General features: G+C 45.4%; 1 protein-coding gene across 2 annotated transcripts in view; it reads right to left on the bottom strand.

The window, feature by feature from the left end:
- The window catches only part of PTPN3 (protein tyrosine phosphatase, non-receptor type 3), a 215,595-nt gene that overhangs the window by 39,100 nt on the left and 155,980 nt on the right, over nt 1-20,515 (bottom strand). For both annotated transcript variants that reach the window (XM_019540646.1, XM_019540653.1), the window contains one exon: nt 18,227-18,373. In XM_019540646.1, coding sequence (XP_019396191.1) covers nt 18,227-18,373 — 147 coding nt within the window. The remainder of the gene's footprint in view (nt 1-18,226; nt 18,374-20,515) is intronic.

Here is a 20,515-nt window from a genome sequence, read left to right as displayed (position 1 = left end):
AAGGAAGAAGAGGAACACCAAGGGAAATGCAGGGCCCTTGCAGAACGGGACAGGGCAGCTGATACCAACAGTCAGGAGAAAGCCGAACTCTTTAATGAATACTTTGTGTTGATGTTTCTGCAAATCCAGGTGGTCACCCGCCTGGTCAGATACTGGATGGATGCAGGGGGAAGCAATTGCCAATCAGTGGTTAGCATTGTAATAATGAGGGAGCACTTGGAGCGGCTGAATGTCTTCAAGTCAACAGGACTGGATAGACTACACCTGAGATTGCTGAGGGAATGCAGAAAGTGCTGAGGGAAGTAGCAAACGGATCCATGTCATCCTGGCAAGAAGTGGGCAGCAGTGTCCCACAGGGGTCAGTCAATGCTTGGTCCTGTACGTTTTAACATCTTTAATAAAGATTTGGATGTGGGGGTGAAGAGCTCACTGGCCTAGTTCATGGACGAAGCTAGGGTTATGGGGAAGCGTGATCATGCTTGAAGATGAGCTACAGTTACAGGTGGACCTAGACTAGGCTAGCAAGTTGGTGCGGATCGGAACCTGATTAAGTTCAACACTGAGAAATGTAAAGTGCTCCACCTCAGAATGAGCAATCCCTAACACACCTACAGGCTTGGCAGCACCAAACTGACTAACACCAAGAATGAAAGGGACCTGGGGTAATAATACACCACAGTATGAATATGAGGCAGCAGTGCGATGCTGTAGCCAGTAGGGCAAATAATACTCAGGCATGCATCAATCGATGCAACTCCAGCAATTCCGCTCTACTCAGCACTGGTGAGACTGCAGCTAGAGCACTGCATCCAGTTCTGGGCACCACACTTTAACAAGGACATGGACAAGCTTGAGAGAGTCCAAAGAAGAAATCAGTGTCTTAAAAGGCAAGCCATACAAGGAAAGTCTGAAAGATCTGGAACTCTTCAGCCTGAGGAAAAGAAGGCTAATAGGGGACCTGGTAGCAGCTTACCACTACACTAGGGGAGTACATCAAGGGCTTGGTGAGCAACTGTTCACCAGGGCACCTGAGGGGAAAACCAGGAGTAATGACCACAAACTCCTGGAAGACTGATTCAGGCTCGACATTAGGAAACATTTCTTCACAGTCAGGTTGTCCAGACTTTTGGAATAAGCTCCCTCCAGAGGTGCTGCAATTGCCTACCCTGGAAATCTTCAAGACGAGACTAGACAGAAACCTTGCTGGGGTCACCTGACACCAGTTATCTTTCCTGGTTGGTGTAGGGGGCTGGACCAGTTGATCTTCCAAGGTCCCTTCCAAACTTACAATCTATGAATCTATGAATGGGCTGGAGTCAGTGTGGAACCACTGACAAAGGTATTTGAAGACTCATGGTGCTCAGGAGAAGTCCTGGAAGACTGAAAAGGGGTCAACGTGGTGCCAATTTTTAAGAAGCAGAGGAGGGAAGATCCAGGAAACTATAGGCTGGTTACTTTAACCTCAATACCAGATAACATTTTGGAAGAAATTTTCAAGAAGTTCATTTGTGAGAGACTGCCAGAAGGCATGATGATGAAAGACAGCCAACATGGTTTCATTGCAGGCAGGTCATGTTTGACCAACCTCATCTCCTTCCATGATCAAGTAATGAACCGCTTAGATGTAAGAGATGCAGTTGATGTCACATACTTGATTTTAAAAAGGCCTTAGATCTGGTTTCCCATGATGCTCTTATAAAAAAAAGTGAGAGATTGTGGGCTGGCAGGTAGGTTGGAAACTGGCTAAGGGGTGAAACCCAGAGAGTGTTAATGGACAGGTCTCTATCGTCTTGGAGGGAAGTGGCCAGTAGTGTCCCGCAGGGTTCAATTCTTGGCCCTGAGCTGTTCAACATCTTTATCAACGATTTAGATGAGGATGTAGAAAGTAAGCTGGCCAAGTTTGCGGACAATACTAAGTTCTGGGAAAAAGTGGTCATGCTAGGGGATTCAATGCAGATCCCAGCAGACCTTGACAAGCTGGAAAGGTGAACAGAGCAAAACTGCATGCAGTTTAATAAGGATAAATGCAGAGTGCTTTATCTGGGGAGAAGAAACCAGCAACACGAATATAGGTTAGGAGGAGATGTCTTGGCCAGCACAATGGCTGAAAGGGACCTTGGGGTTATGACTGACCACAGGATGAACGTGAGCCATCAGTGTGACGCTGTAGCCAACAGAGCTTATAGCATACTGGGATGCATTAGCCGATGCATCGCGAGCAGAGCTAAGGAAGTGATACTTCCTCTTTATTCAGCTGGAGTACCATGTCCAGTTCTGGGTGCCACACTTCAAAAAAGGTATGGAGAATCTGGAAAGGGTCCAGAGAAGGGCCACAAGAATAATTAAGCGCCTAGAGGACAAACCTTATGAGGAAAGACTAAGGGATCTGAGATTGTTCAGCCTAGGGAAGGGAAGACTGAGGGGGACTTGGTGGCCATCTATAAATATGTAAGGGGTGAATATCAGGAGCTAATAGAAAAAAATGTTCACTAGAGCACCTGAAGGGAGGACAAGAAGCAATGGCCATAAATGGTTAGAACAGGGGCAGGCAACTATTTTGGGCAGAGGGCTGCTTACCCAGTTTTGGCAGGCTGTTGAGGGCTGCCTGGGTAGCCCTGCCCCTTGACGGGTGCCCTGCCCCCTGGTCACCATCTTGGGACCAATGTCCCAATGTCTTTGGTCCCAAGTCATTGGGACATTGGTCCCATGTCCCAGGGCCAGCACCAGTGGGGCCCAAAGCAGGGCACAGACTGGCAGGGGTCTGTGGAACCAGGCTGGGCTACACCAGCAGGGAGAGGGGAGAGCTGGCCTGAATCCATAGAGCCCCCTGCTGGCTGGGACCTTATGCTCTTGCCAACCTGCTCTGGGCCCTGCCAACACTGTCCCTGGGGCACTGGTGCAGGCCCCATGCTCCCGCTGGCTCCCCGCCCACTCACTCCCAGTGCCCCCCAACCCCTTAGTACAGGCAGGGGGCAGCACACAGCCCTAACCCCCTGCTTACCAGCAGGGAAGAAGGTGGTGCTGAGTGTGGGGAAAAGCGGCCCCTCGCCCGCCCCATGGCCTGGACTCCCTTCTGCAGTTGCTCACAGCCCACATGGGGCTGTCTGGAGCAGGCACAGCCAGCCCCATGTGGGCTGCAAGACGCTACAGCAAGGGGCGCCACCTATGGGGCGAGTGAGGGGCCACTTTTGGCCGTGCTCAGAAGCAGCCTGTAACCTGTCCCTGCTGCCAGCTTGGGCTTCATGCCAGCTCAGGGCTCGCCTGTCGGGGCTGCACACAGCAGCAACAGCTGCAGCCCACCCCGCCACATGCCATGCCAAGCAGTGTTGGCTGCTGCTGCTGCCCACCCAGAGCGCTCGCTGGGTAGCCCAGAGGCAGTGGTGGTAAACACTGCTCGGTGCAGCAAGCAGTGGGGCTGCAGCTGCTGTCACCACACGCAGCCCTGACAGGTGAGTTTAGAGCTGCGTGGGGCCCAGGCTGGTAGTGGGGCTGGGTTACAAGGTAGTCTGAATGTAGGGGTGGGGGAAGGAGCCCCTTGCCTACCCTGTGGCCGGCACCCCGCACTGCAGCCGCTCACAGCCCACCTGGGGCTGCCTGTGCCTGGTATGGACAGCCCCACATGGGCTAGGAGCGGCTGCAGTGTGGGGCACCAGGAGGGGCTGCTTCTACCCACCCACTCAGCTTTTCCCTGGGCTCCTTTCCTACCCTTCTTCCCACCACCTTCCACCTTACCTGCAGTTCTGGCGTGGGACAGCTGGATGGTCCCAGGCGGGGTCGGACAGGCCCTGCTGTTGTGGGAGCCCGCCGGGGCTTCCCCTGGGTCCTACTGTCCTTGCTTCCTATCATGTTTTACAGGAACCAAGGGCAGAGAAGTATTCATTTTCTATATTTTTTAGGGGTCCTGCAGGCTGGATAGAACGTCCTTGCGGGCCGGATCTGGCCTGTGGGCCATATTTTGCCCACCCCTGGGTTAGAAGATGGTTTTAGTGTTGGGTGCAAGGAAGAACTTCTTTATGGTAAGTGTGACCAGAATCTGGAATAGACCCAAGGAGGATGTGCAGTCCCCAACCTTGGAAGTCTACAAGAGGAAACTGGACAGTATTCCTTCCCAGAGCAGGGGGTTAGACTTGATCTTTCGAGATCCTTCCAGCCCTTAATTTCTACAGTTCTATGAAGAAAAGGTGCATTTTTATAGCAAGAAAATAAGCATAATTTATTTCACTGCAAATTCCTACAGAAAACAAAGTAATGTGACATAGCCAGGCAAGGTCAACACTATTACTGTGGTACATCATGGTAAACATTACTCATGTTTGTTTCTCTCCTAGGATTTAACAGTGGTGTAGGTAAGGTACTGCAATTATCTTGCTTAAAAATGCATCCTTTTTGACAGCAAAGATGTGACCTACAAGTCATCACTGCAAACTCTTACATGCCCATTTGCACAGATTCTGGTACTGGTTAGAGCTACCATACATCTGGATTTTCCCAGACATGTCCTCTTTTTGGCTTCTCCCATCTCTGTCCGGGCATTTTTTTAAAATGTCAACAAATGTCTGGGATTCTGCTCTGGTCAGCATCAAAGTTTTTCTGGCACTTCCCAGCTTGCTCTAGCAAGGAGCTGTTTTGGGCTGGGGGGAGCAGCGATTGGAGGCAGAGTGTATATGGTTCTGGGGCTGCAGCAGGGCAGGGGAGATGCCTGCCCCTCCAACAGGGGCAGGGAGCCCTTTAGAGGAAGCAGGTAGGTGCATGGCTGGGCTGGTGGCAGTAGGGCTGATGCCTTTGTTCGCAGGGGTGAGGACAGCCTGAAGATGCCGCAGGGCTGGGGGGAAACAGAGGACTGTAGGTTGGGGGTGAGGGGCACTGGCAATGCTCGAGGAGCAGGGGTTTATGGGTTAGGAGTGCGGGACACCAGCATGGACTGGGCAGTTGGGTATTGTGGGTCAGGAGCGAGGGGCAGCAGCAGGGCTGTGGGTGAGACGTGGCTTAGGAGTGAGGGGAAGGGCACAGGCATATCACTGCCCGCCCCCACCCAACAATCATATTACCCCACCCCTCTCTGATGAGTGTCCTCTTTTTTGAAACTGGAAATATGGTAACCCTAGTACTGGTGCTAGATGTTCAGCAGGCACAAAGGCTAGACTGTAGGAGAAGCTCCAACAGAAGCAGGCTGTGCAAGAGCTCCCTGGAGAAATCCCCATCAGGGATGTCACCACTTATCCCTTGCAGTAACGAATTACTTGGTGGATGTGGTGTAATGCATGTGTGTGCTCCCATTATGATGACCTCCAATGTTGTAGCCCTATGACAGCAGACAGATAAAATCTCAGTCATTTCCTGATCAGTCATTTCTTAGTTATATGGCTCCCTGAAGCTCCACATGCCAATTTGCAATAGGTCATGGATTCAGTTGCTAGAGTCTGGCCGCATCCTGATATAAAACAGTCATTTCTAGCAAGCACTGGGGTGGATCTTGTCCCTAGATTAGTTAAGAAAGCTTTAACATGGTTTTCCAAATGGAAACATTACTGTTTCTTAGCAACAACACTACTGCAGAGTGCGTGCACTGATTTTAAATTACTGAAGACAACCTGGCTAAGTTTCTTTGAAGGATTTTGATTAGGTTTTAAATTAGGCTGAGCTTCATACATATCTTAACATTTTCTTCTCCTTTAGTAATTGCTCTAGAGATTAATTTAATTTTTCTCTATCACTAGCATGACTGTGTCATATTTTAGCCAATAGTCTAATATAAAAGAGACTCATTTTCAAGTCTACGCTAAATGTTATTTTCCAACCATAAGATCTAATAAGAGGTTCTTCAGCATTTGTACATGCCTTTAAAATAAAACAGTATAAAACTTAAAAAAATAAAGTCAGTATATCTCTGAATTAAGAGAAATTAAAAGGGGGTTATTTCCAGGAAATATTTCTTCTTAAAGAGCTAACTAGATGACTGAAGTGCTTCAGGTTAGTCATATATTACACATACCTTTCACTAAACAAGTTGTCTCTCACAAAAAACTATAACACAGAAAAGACATTGTTGTAAATGAGAACTTGCATATTCCTGAAAGAAGTGATCCAGGCAGAGACTCTAGCTAAACATGGCTATTTTTATCTCACTGATTCCTCCTCATTCAATCATTACACTTTGTTTTGTGCTGGCTGGTTGGGTCACTTTAAATGCTAAGTGAAACAATACTGTAAATGATCACACTGTTCATGAAAAACTTAATACATATACTCTCTCATGCTATTTAACTGCTTCTGAAACTGCAGTGCTAACACAGAAAGAGAAATCAAGAACAATACTCTATTGTGATCTGATCGCACTTAACACAATAGACACAGTATGAATTAAATGCACATTAAAACTTGAAAAAAATTGCCCTGCCCCTTTACAGTAATAGAACTATTACTTCTCATGAGGGGAAAGGCCTCAAATCTCTCACTAGACTTGGAATTTGACAAATCAACTTTTCCCGCTAGAAAAGAACAGGCAGGCCACATAATGCAATGAACAGATCAAATCTAGCTGAATAATTTTATGGTACTTCACAGCCATTGCAGTTTGCATTAAGTGTCGTAATTTGTGCAAAACACCTCTATTCTGAAGAAACTTCAGTATACTAAAAACATAATGAAAAAAAAATTATCTTGGGTTTCAAGGGGAAAAAAAAGCCTAACTAGGAGTTTTGAAGGAGTGAGGACTTTACTGCAAAATTTCAACTCGCATACATAGCCATTAATTTCATTATTAAGCAATTAAGGTTCTTGGATATTCCACCCTTGGATTATGTTGCACATTCCATGAACATTTTACCCCTGTCAGAACTATGTAGCTAAAATAATTCTATTTTCTTTATATTTGGTAACATTTGGGGGGCCTCTGGGGAGATAAGTAGAGAGAGTAATACTCTTCAAGCTATATCCCTTCCCTGCTAAAAAAAGACAACAGAAGCAGATTGAAAAGAGCCAGGAGTTTTCTAATTCATTAGTCATAGTTTAGTGTCTTCATCTCTAAAAACTAGGTGAAAGAAATAATTAAAATATTGAAAAATTCAGTGCGTTAACTTATTGTGGATCTGCAGAAATATTTTTATTCTTTTTGTCATCTTTATGCATTATTTCTTAATATTTATTTTGCAACATGCCCACACCCTTAAACTTCAAAGACAGCACTTGCTCTAGTGTGCTCTGAAAAAACAATATTAAAACTTTGTTGAATTCATGGATAAACTATTTAAAGCGAATGGGCATAGCAAGAAGCCTCACTAAAAAAAACGCAGCGATCATACTGACATCTGCTAACAATGACACTTGCCAGGAATTTACTTATAGGGCACAATGCAATCTAAATACATGATTGATTACCTGTCAAGCAGACTCAAAAGCACCAAAATGAAGAAGCCTAGCTATAAAGCTATCAACAGTAAGGGAGCTTTAACCAGGACCAAACTGCAGCTTGGGGAAGGGGAGAAGGAAGGAGAGTGTGGGGGAGGAAGGGGACAAGGCCTGGCAGGGTGATCATCCTGCTGGGTCAGAGAAAGCACAAGGGCTCCATGTGACCCATTAACTTTCATGACCTTGGGGCTGCATGGCAAGGTAGGAAAGGCAGACAGGAGTGGGGGTTGCTACATTCCCAGCATGAGGAGCTCTACAGCTCCCTCCCTCCCCCCCACCAGGGAACCTTGCAACTTGCTCTCCCAGGACCCAATTTTTGGCATCAGGACCGTGGCTGTCCCAGTTAGCACTGGGATGAGGGCATGCTAAATGTCCAATTTATGGTGCCATGCAACCCAGCCACCAAAATGTTCCTCTCCATTTCCCCATCCACACAGGCTACAAGAAGGGGACTTCATGGGAAGCGTGCTTAGAACTGACCCACCTGCATCTGACTTGGATATATGGCCACTCAGGAGAAGGTTTAGGCGTGCCCACATTGCTTCTGGACCTATTAAAGAGGAACTAAACTAGCAAAAGATCGCACTTCATGCCACTAGGAGCTGAGCATGTAGTTTTAATTTTCAAAGAAATTCGATAAAAGAAAAAAAATTCTTCCCATGTGACTACTTCATCATTTTACATGTAAAATCATTAAAACTGGAATGGAGTTTTATAAATGTCAGTAGTGATAATACTGTAGGAAAACTAGCGTAGGCATAATTAACTATATTAACTTGGATATCTGAAGAGAATTGTCCTTCACGCCTCACAAGGAAAACTGAGTTAAGAAACTAGGAAAACTGATGAACAACTTTGGTTTATATAAATGAATGTGTCATTTGTTGAATGCATGAATGTTTGTTTTTGAAATCATACATGCGAGCAAACTGAAAGGGGAAATCTTCCTTGTAAATGATTAATTATCTCTCAGTTTAGAGGCTGAAGTTATGAACCAATAGGCAGAGTTCCTGTTGCTGATGCAGGGAAAGTGCAACTTGTCACCATTACCTCAGATGGGGTTCATGGGAGGCCATACCTCTTTAAAACTTCAGGCCTCTGACTGGGACACATGATCAAATAGTGTGAACAACGACTGAAATGTGAACATCTGTGGTTTGCCATATATCACAAATAACTGACATTCATAGAGATTTTCGGGAACAGCACTAAAACAGATGCAGTTTTCCTACTCTGTGGATTAAATAAACCATTTTCCCCCAAGAAGGAAATTAGTAAACTAAATAACACATGCAACCCTAAAAGCCCCTCTTCCTTTTCACCATCTACACACACAGGTTGTCAAGAGGGTCCAAATTCTTGGACTTTGAGAACTTCAGCACGGTGACACTTCAGCTAAAATAAAAGCTGATTTTTTGTGGTTCAACCTTTCTGGCAGGCATTTACAAATTAGCTCTGTACCCTCCCCAAGTGTCACTCTGATCTCTTTCCCGTGCCCAATGTATTTCTGTGCTTTCTGCTTCCTACCCTGTGCTCCATGCCTTACTTGCTGCTCTGCTTTCCTGCCTTAACCTGCCAGTGTGCTGCCTGTCCTCACCCCAATCTGTCACGTGCCACACGGAGGAAGCCCATGCCATGTGTGGCACACAGATTGGCCAACCCTGCTCTAGAGTATGATGGATATACATTTATCCAGTATGCTACACAAAATGTTTGGTACAGGGAAGGGGAATGGATAATGATATTAGAACTCCAGGATTCCATACCTGCCTCTAGCAGATGTTAACTTTAAGGTGCGATGGGATCTAAGCAGCAGTCTCAACAATTACACCCTCTGCCTTGCTACACATCAACAGGATCAGACATTAGCTCCCTAATGCACCTTACCTGTCAGTGTTAAGGGGGGGGCATCAGCAAGTTGAAACCCAAGTGCTGGCAACCAGCTGATTGTTCATGGGGTCCCAGTCGGCAATCAGCTGATAGTCAACATCCTAGCTGAGATTTTCATAGGTCCCAGTGGGGCTCCAGGATCTGGCTGCCACAGTCCAATCGCAGGGTCCCTCAGCTCAGGGGCAAGTTAAAAACCAACATGTCACTCAGCTGGGTTTTAAAAGTTCCTGTGAGCCAGGACTTGTAAAAACCTTATGTGTCACTCAGCTGACAAATACTGGGCTGGCAAGATATTGCTTGAATATCAGAGTGAAATCCAGGCACAATTAAATCAGTGGGAATTTACCATAAATTTTATAAGGGACAAGAATTGTTTCTAATAATTAAAATATTTTTGTTTTTCAGTTCTTTAATATTCATTTATTAACCATTAGCCTTAGAAAAAGCAATATAAAAAATTTTGAAACCTGATTTCAGTAGTTTCACCCTGCTTTTGTTGATATTTATAACCAACTGCCATCACTTGAACAATTACAAATAAAACAAAGATTTTCCAAATTTTGGTCCATATTGTTCATGAAGGGAGAGCTATAAAAACTAACAGGGATGGAGAATCACAAGAAAATTATGTAGAATGATTTTAATATAAAATGCAGGAAATCATATTTACAGATATAATTACTGACAAATGGTGGTGAGGAGGAGGACTGTAGCTGAGCTGTAATATGGTGTACAGCAATTGACCATCAAATATACCCATATTTTAGCATCATTGCCAGTACAAGTGCTACGTCTGTCATTTTGGTTTTCTCTATACACTTATACAAAGACAAAATGTTATTTATAATTAACTATATTTTGCACAGTAAAAAAAATACAGGTGGAGCTGGTAGCACTGCCTGTAGTTAAGGCCTCCTCATTATCTCCATTTTAAGACACTTTACTTCCTTACAAAATAACTTGCCAAACTTTAATCATTCAGTGAATTTTGCATGCCAGATTTCTACCTCAAGTGGATTTGTTTTTCACTTAAGCAAAAACAGAAAAAAAATGCACTGCTTTCTTTATGATAAAAGCCTGTGTAGCCATTTTACTGAGATGGTGTAGAATAGCCACACTTTAGAGTAAGGACTTTGTAGAGGGGTGGCTCTATTGACAGGAACATACTTTTTACTGCCTCTGAAAGTTCACCAAAGTATTGCCATGTTCAAAAACACAAAAAACAGAATAAAAACAAAAATGAAATCCTGCAATTTGCACATGTTCAGTCAACGATGTTTGGCCGAAGAGCCCTATTGCAAATGGCCATGCAACAGCCCAGGACTAAAAGGAACTGAGCTGTGCTCTCTCTGCTAGTGCCTTTCTTAGTCACCATGGCATGAAGCCCAACAAGGGCAGGAAAAGCATCTCTCCTGTGCAATTAAGGTTAAAGTTGCAAAGGCAGGGAAGGGAGGAGGGGGAGTGTGCAGATCAGAATGCAAAGAGTTCCATCTGGTAAATTTCCTGTTTCTCTCTCTCTTTTTAAACTATTTTTTCAAAAGATTATCTTGGAAACGTGAAAATAAAAAAGTTACAATATTAAGGTTGTGAAGTCAAGGACTCAAAAGTTAAGAAATGCATTACGGTTGAGCATGCAGCTTTAAGTTGGCCTTTTCAAACATATGCAGTCCAGTTACACTAGGACAGGGGTTTTCAACCTTTTTTGCTCATTGTACCTGTCACGGAGGCACTGGGGTGCTCCGTGCCTGAGAATGAGGTAAGAGGAGCTGCCAATCACCGGGGCAGCCCAGCTGCCGGTTGCTGGGGCAACCAGGCAGGTCATGTGGCCAGAAGGGGGCAGGGCCAGGCCTTTATAAACAGCCCAGGCCAGAGCCTGACTAGCAGTTCCCTTCTGGCAGCCACAGGAGCAGGAGCTCTGCGGCTGAGCTGAGCAGCCTGAATCGGTAGTGGCAGCCTTGTGGTGCTGACTGGCTGCGATGATGCCGGGGATGAGAGCCCCTTGACGAAAGGTAGGGCTGGAGGCCCTGGTGGGGGGGCTCAGTGTTTATGTTATGAGCAGGAGGCTCTGTGTTTTATGTTGAAGCCAGGTGGCTAGTGTTGTGTTACAGTTACACCAGGGGACCGGGTGAGGCTGTAGGGGAGAGAGGAGGCCTCACGGGAGCTCCCCAGGAGCTTGGGGGTTCCGGGTGCCCAGCAGGGGCACAGTGCTACAGCGGGCACAGCATAAGGAGTGCCACGAGGGCGCTCGCTGAGTGGGGGTTGTAGCCCCAGCCGCGAGAGGCGCGGCCCAGGCCCCAGAGTGGGGCAGTGGGCGCAAGAGGCGCGGCGCAGGCCCCTGAGTGGGGCAGGCTCTGATTGATAAAGACCCAGTCGGGTCGAGGCGGCCAGGTAAGGCTCCGGCCGCCTGAGCCCAACCCGGTATTCTTGGCAAAGACCCAGTAGGGTCGGGGAGGCCAGGTAAGGCTCCGGCTGCCTGAGCCCAATTCGATATTTACCAGTAGCAGGATATTGGAGTGAATAGTAGGAGCTAGGGCGGCAGCGACGAGCCAGGCCCAGGGGCGCCGGTAACAGGGCGGCGGCTACGAGCCAGGCCCAGGGGCGCCGGTAGTAGCCGGACAGCGGCGAGACAGGCCCGGGGTGCCGGTAACAGGCCGGTGGGTAGGAGCCCGGCCCAGGGGGCGCCAGGCGGGTGATGAGCCCAGGGTGCCAGAGGGAGAGCACCTGAGGGGCAGGGGACCGTACAACATCCCACGGAACAGCTGCGAGGCTTGGGGCGTGCTAAAGGGGAGGTTTGGAGGCACACATACCCCTTAAGGGAGGGGCACACAGAGGCACCCCATTTGGAGTAGGGGCAAGAACACACACCATTCACTAGGGGAAGAGAGGCAGCCTCCCATTTAACATATTAAACAGCAAAGTCGTGGCAGGCGAGGATTCGAGGGTGCTTGGACCACCTTATGTGACAGTAGGGGGCGCTAGGGAGTTCACGGCCGCTCCTAGGCCCCATTCTCTCACAGTACCCCCAAGTGGCTGGACACAGAGCAGTGTGCCTCCGACCACCAAAGGGGGTGAGGAGGTTTCTCATGCAGCCGGACGCAGAGCAGCACCAGCTGCCACATGCAAGCTTGCCCTGTCCCCCGCATCTGGCCAAGCATGCAGTGCCTGAGCAGCAGCTCAGGAAGATGTGTGGTGGCACTCCATCCCCGCCTGCCTGTGTGTACCCCTTAGGGCCATTTCAAGTACCCCAGGTTGACAGCCCCTGCACTAGGACATTTCTCCCCACGGGCCCCTGACTCTTTCAGTGAATAAGGTTGCAATTTAATACTTCTTTTTTATCCTCCACATTCAACATGTGGCCCTATGCCTAAATTGCTGCATACGTCCAAACCTGCACTGAATACAAAATTAATTTCCTCATGGGACTTCCTACAGGGCTCTCATGGGGGTATTCACGTAGTTCACAAATATTTAAAAAATTATCTTCCTGCCTTTACCACAGAACCACTCTCTCCCTTTCTAGAGATCGACTACCTCATTCACCACAAGACACCCAAGTTGTGCAACAGCTCCCTCCACTACAGAGCAAATAACTTGTGCGCTGAATGAAGCAGTAGTCTTTAGGGGAAAACAGTTGTGTCCACCAGCTATTGGAATCTTCTTTAACAGAATCAGCTATATATTGTCAAAAAAATTGCAAAAAGCTTATACTATGGGTATTTTCTGCTGCTTATTAGCATCTTGCTTTACAGAATCAGCCACTTACTAGGATCAAAATCTTAAAAAACGCTTGATGCACATAAGCTCTTTTTCTGCCAGATATTAGAATTAAGTCTATGTATGTTGGCGAGGTTTCTGTGCAATAACCAGCGACTGCTGAGCATGTGTAATCACGGTATCTGCAAAGACCTTGTTCTCTTGACTCTGCCACCACATATTAGACTCATTCATTATTAATATCAAAAGTGCTCTGTCCAATGTGATTTTAATAACTGGCAGATACTGTAATTACAGACTGTATCATAAAGGACATGCACAATGGGACTGATTTAAGGTTGCAAAGACACCTGATAGAAAGACCAGCACAATGTTCGGGAGAACCAGAGAAGCACAAATGCATTATTTATCTTTTAAGTGGGGGAGGGATTATTACGCTGTCAATTCGTAAACACTTTGGAGGATACTAAGGTAATCACAAATGCCCAATACAGTATTTATCAAGAACTATATGAAACTAATCTCACTTTCTTCTTTGAGAGGTTAACTGAATGAGAAGAAACAGTAAATGGGTGATAATTTGGCCTTAGTTAGGCTTTTGCTACAGTCCCTCGAAAGCAAATTAGGTACTTATTGTTTAGATCAGGAATGTTCAACCCCCAGTCCACGGCTCCATGTCATCTGGCCCATGGGACTGCCCCCACAGGTCCAGAAATTTGGCTGAGGAAGAGCAATAGCACTGGTCCTGTGCTGCCAAATTCCAGACCTACAGTGAGCCCCAGGCCCTGCACACTGGATCTGGAGCCTGACCCCAGCATGCTACACTGGAAGAAGCGAAGCTGGATTCCATTCTCAGCACATGGGGAGGGTAGCATGTGCCCCAGGCCCACAAGGTCCAATCCTGGTGCACAGAAGGTGGAAGGCAGTAGTGTCAGGTCCCTGACCCTGATCCAACCCATGGACTGGCCCCTTGCCACTCATTTGGCCCATAGGGTCAAAAGGTTGAGCAACACCGGTCTAGATGAAATCTCCATAAGTAGATGTACATCTAGCTGAAAAAAAATATTCAAAGAGTAGCTATGAATAAGTGAAATTGGAAGGATATGTCAAGTGGCATTTAATAAGGATCTCCTGGATCAGGTTATTCAATACTTTTAGTAGGTGCTTGGATAAAGGAACAGATATTATGCTCATACCCATGAATACCATCAAGATGGGAAGGGCTGCAAACAAACATTTTGCAGAATAATATCAGAATTTAAAACAATTTGGATAAAGTGAGCAAGCTGTCCAAAAATCAACAAGCTGAAATTCAACAAAGACAAGTGCAAAGTGCTATACTGAGGAAGGAGAAATCAAAAGCACAAAAACAATGCGGAAGTAAGTGGCTAAAGCTGCAGTATTGCAGAGAAGAATCTGGGGGGTTATTGTGGATTACAAACAGAACACAAATCATAATGTGAAGGCTACTGATGCAAAAAGACCCCCCAACAAATCATTCTGTGATGTACTAAGGAAAACATTGCATGTAAGATGCAGGGGTTAATTATTCTGTTCTACTCTGTGTTGATGAGATTTCAATTGAGTACTCTGTCCAACTTCCACTACAAACTTAGACATTAACAAAGTGGAAAATGTCCAAGTGAGAAAAAGAAAAATGAAAGGAGATTTAAAGAAGGTCATCTGTGAAGAAAGGATGAAGGAACTGGGTCGAAAAGAGGGGAAAAGGGATCACAACAAAGTAACTTACATAAAATTATATAAGGGCTTAGTCCATCTGGCTGTGTGCCTGTAACACCTTTAGGGGGGGGCGTGACTCCAACCTGTGCTGCATCAAGAATGCCCATCCAAAACAAGTGGCGGGGCATGGCTCCAGCAGAACAGGGGTGGGGTGTGGTGGGAGGGGGTAGGCAGAGTGGGGCTGAACGTGGAGCAGCGGAGCGGAGGAAGGGAAGGGTTACCCGGGGCTGAACACAGAGTGGGGGCATGGGGGTGGTGCACAGCTGAACACAGAGCAGCAGCAGCACAGAGAGGTGAGTGGAAGCCGCCATACACAAAGTCCACCCCCCACCCATCATTCTTGACAGGCAACTCATTAGTGTTACTACACGGATTATTTCCCAAGGCCACTGAGAGTAGGTCAAGTAATAGTTGGCTTAATTAGATTTAGATTAGATATTAGCAGTGGCACCCACCCTACCTGCCCTGCTGGCCTGATCTGGGCTCCCCACAAGACCAGATATTTGACAGTAGGGGACTGGCAGTTAACTCTGCCACTGGTCCCCCAACACCAAATTTCCATACCCTTCAGAAGATGAGATTTGGACGCAAAGATTTAGGAGGTGGGCATGCTAGAATGGAAGGACAGGATACAGCTGGACCTGGACAGGTTACAGGGGTGGGCAAATGAGAATAGGATGGGATTCAATACTGCCAAGTGCAGGGTACTGCACTTGGGCAGTAAGAACCAGCAGCGTACCTATAGGCTGGGGAACTCCATTCTCGAAAGCACAGTGGCAGAAAGAGACCTTGGAGTCATTATTGATTCCAAAATGAACATGGGTCACCAAGGTGACGACGCGGTCAGTAAGGCCAACGGCACCTTGTCATTCATCCACAGGGCTAAGGAGGTGATCCCTCCCTGTCTATGTGACCCTGGTCAGGCCACGCACTAATTGTGAATGTGGTTTTGGAGCCCCACACCCAGGCTCAGCTCCACTGCCATCACTGCTGCTTCCAGGCTGCCCCATGGGGCAGCAGCAGCAGCACAGAGTACTGCAGGGCAGCCCGGGAAGCAGGCTCCAGATGGCTACCATTGCGGGGGGTGGGGGGTGCACACAGACAGACACACAGTCTACAGGTGGCTAGGAACACAGCCCAGTGGTGTATAGAGCAGCACCCAGCAGGCAAGTCTGTGAAGTGGAAGGGGTATGGGGTGAGGCAGATGGAGGCCCCCAGGGTGAGGGAGGGAGTGGGGCAAAGGCAGGGACAGGGCAGGTCATGGGATGGAGCCACAGGTGGCTCATCCAGAGGTGCGGTGGGGCTCCCACCACTGCGCACACCCCAGGGGAGATATGGGGGGCACGTGTCCTCCGGATCTGTGAGTGGGGTTGAGGTTGGCTGCTGCAGTGGGCTAGGTCTCTGTGCCCTGCTGCCAATGCCCCAGGAGCCGTGCAACACCATGTCGTGCCTCTTGCTAGGTGGGCAGGTGACGTGGTGCAGCCACCACCCAGCTCCCAAGGCAACGGCAATCGGGTGCAGAGCCCCAGCCCTTATCAGCAGCCCGCCTCCATGTCACACACAAAATTGAGGGGCACATGCCCCTCATGTCTCCACAAGGGTGTGCGCAGCCCCTGCATGAACCACCCACAGCAAGGTCCCTCAACCTACCCTGGCCCTGGGGCCCCATTCACTCCAGTCCTTGCCCCTGCCTCAATGCCTCCCTCAATGTGGGGGCCTCGATCTGCACCCCTGCCCCTTCCCTCCCCCATACCCCTTCCCCACCACAAACTTACCTGCTGGGCCGTGTGTCCCCCCCTCACTGCCAAACCACAGCCCCACCCAGCCCTACTGCTGCCCCTCACTCCTGACCCACAGTACCCCACATCCTGCCAAGGTATGCAGGAACCCCTCTTCCCAGGCTCCAACCCCCCCCACACACACACCCACAGTTCCCCACACCTTCACAAGTTCCACCCCCACCACACCCACAGAACCACACACACCCCGCAATCATACAAAGTACCCACATCATTTTGCATAACTGAGTTTTTCTACACATAATTTTGAGTTTTTAGCTGTGCGATTAAAATCAGGATTAATTGCGACTAATTTAAAACTAATTGCAATGACTTTTTTTTAATCATTTGGCAGCTCTATTTCTAATCTATGTTACTGTAATTTCTGATACCTGCAATACAGTTGAACTCATTTGGGGGGAAAAAAGGATATCAATTTATGTAACTCAGAAGTACATGCACAGAAAATCAGAATCACAGAATCATAGAAGTAGGGTCGGAAAGGACCTTGTAGATCTTCAAGCCCAATCCCCCCGCCTGGGTGGGAGAAAAAGACTGGACTCAAATGAGAAGGCAAGAGCTAGTCAGGAAAGGAAAGCTCTTCACAACTGCAATGAAAACAGTGTGCAAATACAATTCAAAAACATAAGTGGCCTTTCTTTTCAGACCCCAAACTGTACTTTGGAAGACGGGGGAGCATTGTTTGTCAGAAATGAGGTTTTCAAAACTGTTTTAAAGAACTACAGTCAAGGATACATAGCCAAATGATTATTTCTTAATTTGGAGAACCTCAAGTACTTTATTAGTGCTCAGTACATTTTATGGAGGTGCTGAAGAATAAATGTTCCACCATAAAATCAGTATTCTAAACACGATTTTCTAAATATTGACTCTCATCTAACCCATCTCTCAGAACCATTGGTTTTGAACCAGAAAGTCAGATTAGGAAGTGACAAGGTAGCAAGGAGCATAAGGAACATGACCAAAAATAATGAAGCATTCCTCTCACCAGTAAAGCAAGGAAAAGCAGTGATTTGTCCTACCTCCCAGCTGGCCGAAACTAGTATTAAATAGTTTTTAGCCTCCAAATACTCAAATACAACACGTTTCCATGTTATCTGCTCAACAGCTGCTCATTTTTTAAGGCTAAAAATAATACTTCATTCACGCATGAAAACAGCAAATATAGGGCATATTTAACATAATTTATATTTCAGTTTTCTATTAATTCATTTCAGAATTGTATCATTTCAGAACCATAGTGTAATCATTTAAACTCTTAAGATTCTTCAAAATGGTTTTAGGAAAGACTTTTTTCAGGCTTTTCAACAACATTAATCATTTTAAAATGCTACGTTTTGACTATCTTTGTGACAGTGCATACTCTAACTAGCCTGGGAATACTGTTTGCACCAAAAAAGATACCAACATTTTCCATTCTAATATTGCATTTGTTTTCACATATGGGATGACAGAAAATCAGAAGTGGCATAGAGTTGTTTACTGAAAACCATGGGGGAAAATAAAATTCCAGAAGTGTAGTGCACAACATGGATCAACAAAGTCATATAATTTTGATAGAAAATGTCTCTCATAAAAGCAAATTCAAATCCCATGATCAAAATACAAGTCAGGCAGATGTTTAATTACATGGCAACTAATGTCAACTGCAAGAATCTAGAAGATCACACACTTACCCGTCCTCGTTCCGTAAGGGTTGTCAGCATGATGATCAATGTTAATCTGTGATCCCAGACTACCTGCCAGAAATGTGCGCAGGTATGCGGAAGAGGCCCTTGAGTGGCAATGTATCTGTTCACGATGCCAGCGGAAGGAATTTCCATCTATCAAGAAAGGGAAAACCTTACATAAAGTTTACTCTCACTGCTAAAGTAATAACAGCTTCCTGTTAAACATTTCTTTTGTATAGGTGAACTTCTGAAGGAAGATTAAAGGAAGCAAGTCAACAAACAAGACTGCCAAGATCACATCAAAGATCCACAGAATATCCCATGTCAAATTACTCACTTGAAGTGAACTAAAAATCATGTGTCAATAGATAAAAATGTCTTTTAATTATTTTTCTATACTACAATTCAAAGAAACCCAACTGTAATGCTGACATTAGAACCCATTTATAACATCTAAACATTTTTGGAAGACTATCTACTGACCAGCTAAATTGTTTCTCCGCAGATAAACATTTTGATTAGTAAGGAAAGTATTTTTAGCTAACCTATATCCATAATTATACAATCAATAATTGTTTATTATATTCGCACATTTATAAATACAGATGTATACTTGAAAAAAATGCCAGGTTTCTTTTTCTTCCCAGTATTGATGTCCTTATAATCAATCCATCAATATTAACCTTTTCTACTGCTAAACCAGTTAACTACAGTAACAGTTATCAAACCTCTCCCTACTCAAGACTTGATATCCACCTGTAATTAACTCATGGAAAACAAAATACCAGTGTCCATTGTGTTGCTTGTTTCAGGGATGAATGTGCTTGTTTTCTTCTCCCCATCACATATTTATTCCGGGGAAAAGGCTACTTCATCACATTGTATGGGGGCTTTCTAGGGATCAAAATTGGTCAGGTTTGTGGTGGTTCAACAAACTGATACATTTTTATGAAGAGTGAATGTAAATTTTCATACATTAAAAAAAGGCTTCTCTTCTATGGTCACAAGGAATACCTTTGAAACACAAACCATGCATAAACTAATATAGTGAGGCTTGCTTGTGTTTGCAAACAACTACTCTAAGAAATTAATATAAATATAATCAATGTCAAGTTATTGCCTCTAAAATCTTATAATGGCAATTCAAATATGAACACGATTGTTTGACTGCTGACAAAAAGTTCGTAAGACAGGAGAGGGTCAATGAATATTAACTGTGAATGGCAGTCTCCTTTTGGCTTCTGAAGTGAGTGGGAATTTGGTTTAGCAGAGTAACAAAGCTTTTGTTTCCAATTTCCATTTCAGGCTCAAATACACAAAGGTGCTTTCTGTACAGTTGAGACATTCAGAGGTATAATCATGAGTTTCCCCACAACTCCTTCATGTGACACAGGACCAAGTGGACTATAAAGAGGTATGGAAGTACATCCTCATAAGCAGGAATTGCAGGCAGAATGGAAAAGAATAAAGGAACAAATAAGAATACTGCATCCTCCCTCCCACCACCCCCTGCTTCGAGAAAGAAGCTAAACTAATAAGAAAAAAAAAAAAGAGACTGCTCAAAGGAAGTAGGTTCCACCTGAAAACACCTGAGCCACCAAAATGAACAACGGAAAACATCACGGACACACGAGAGGTACACAACTATTTTCTGAACTGCTGTGGCATAAGCTTCAACAATTACCATTCAACTAAACTAATGCTTCAGGAAAAGTAAAACCTAAAAAAAAATGTGCTTCTTAATTGAAGCACTAAGGCATTCACATCTCATAGATGGTAAAGTATCTAACTTATGCAATGCTAATATGTTGTCTTCTTAATGGCTGCACTTTATTTAACATAAAACTCCTTCATTTTTAACAATTATGAAAAGTTACAAAATAATTTAAACATTGTGACTTCCTCAAATTAATACCTGATTATTGGAAGCTGTGTGTAAAATCTAAGAAGTAATTTTCATGGATAATCATCTGAATATTTGGGAACGTTTCCCATAGTCCTGAGTCTATTTAAACACATAAACACTGAAACCTACACTTTGAGAGCCCAGGTCTTTACAGGACTGCACTATGTGAAACTGACAAACCATTTCCACTCGTTCAAAACATCCTGCATATATGCTAATTGGATTCTTTGAGCATACTGTCCATCAGTACAACCATACATATGTACTTTTAAATTTTCTATTATGAAGGAGCCCACAAAAATGCAATGAATAAAACCTCAGTGTGTCTGCATGTGCACCTTTTTTTTTTTTTTAAATACAGAAAATAATTTAGCTTGTTGCTGAACTGT

This window comes from Crocodylus porosus, unplaced genomic scaffold, assembly GCF_001723895.1.
Source record: "Crocodylus porosus isolate Cpor-Errol unplaced genomic scaffold, CroPor_comp1, whole genome shotgun sequence".
NCBI classification, from domain to species: Eukaryota; Metazoa; Chordata; order Crocodylia; family Crocodylidae; genus Crocodylus; species Crocodylus porosus.
Note: the sequence above shows the minus strand (reverse complement) of the source record. Positions and strands in the feature narration are given on the sequence as shown.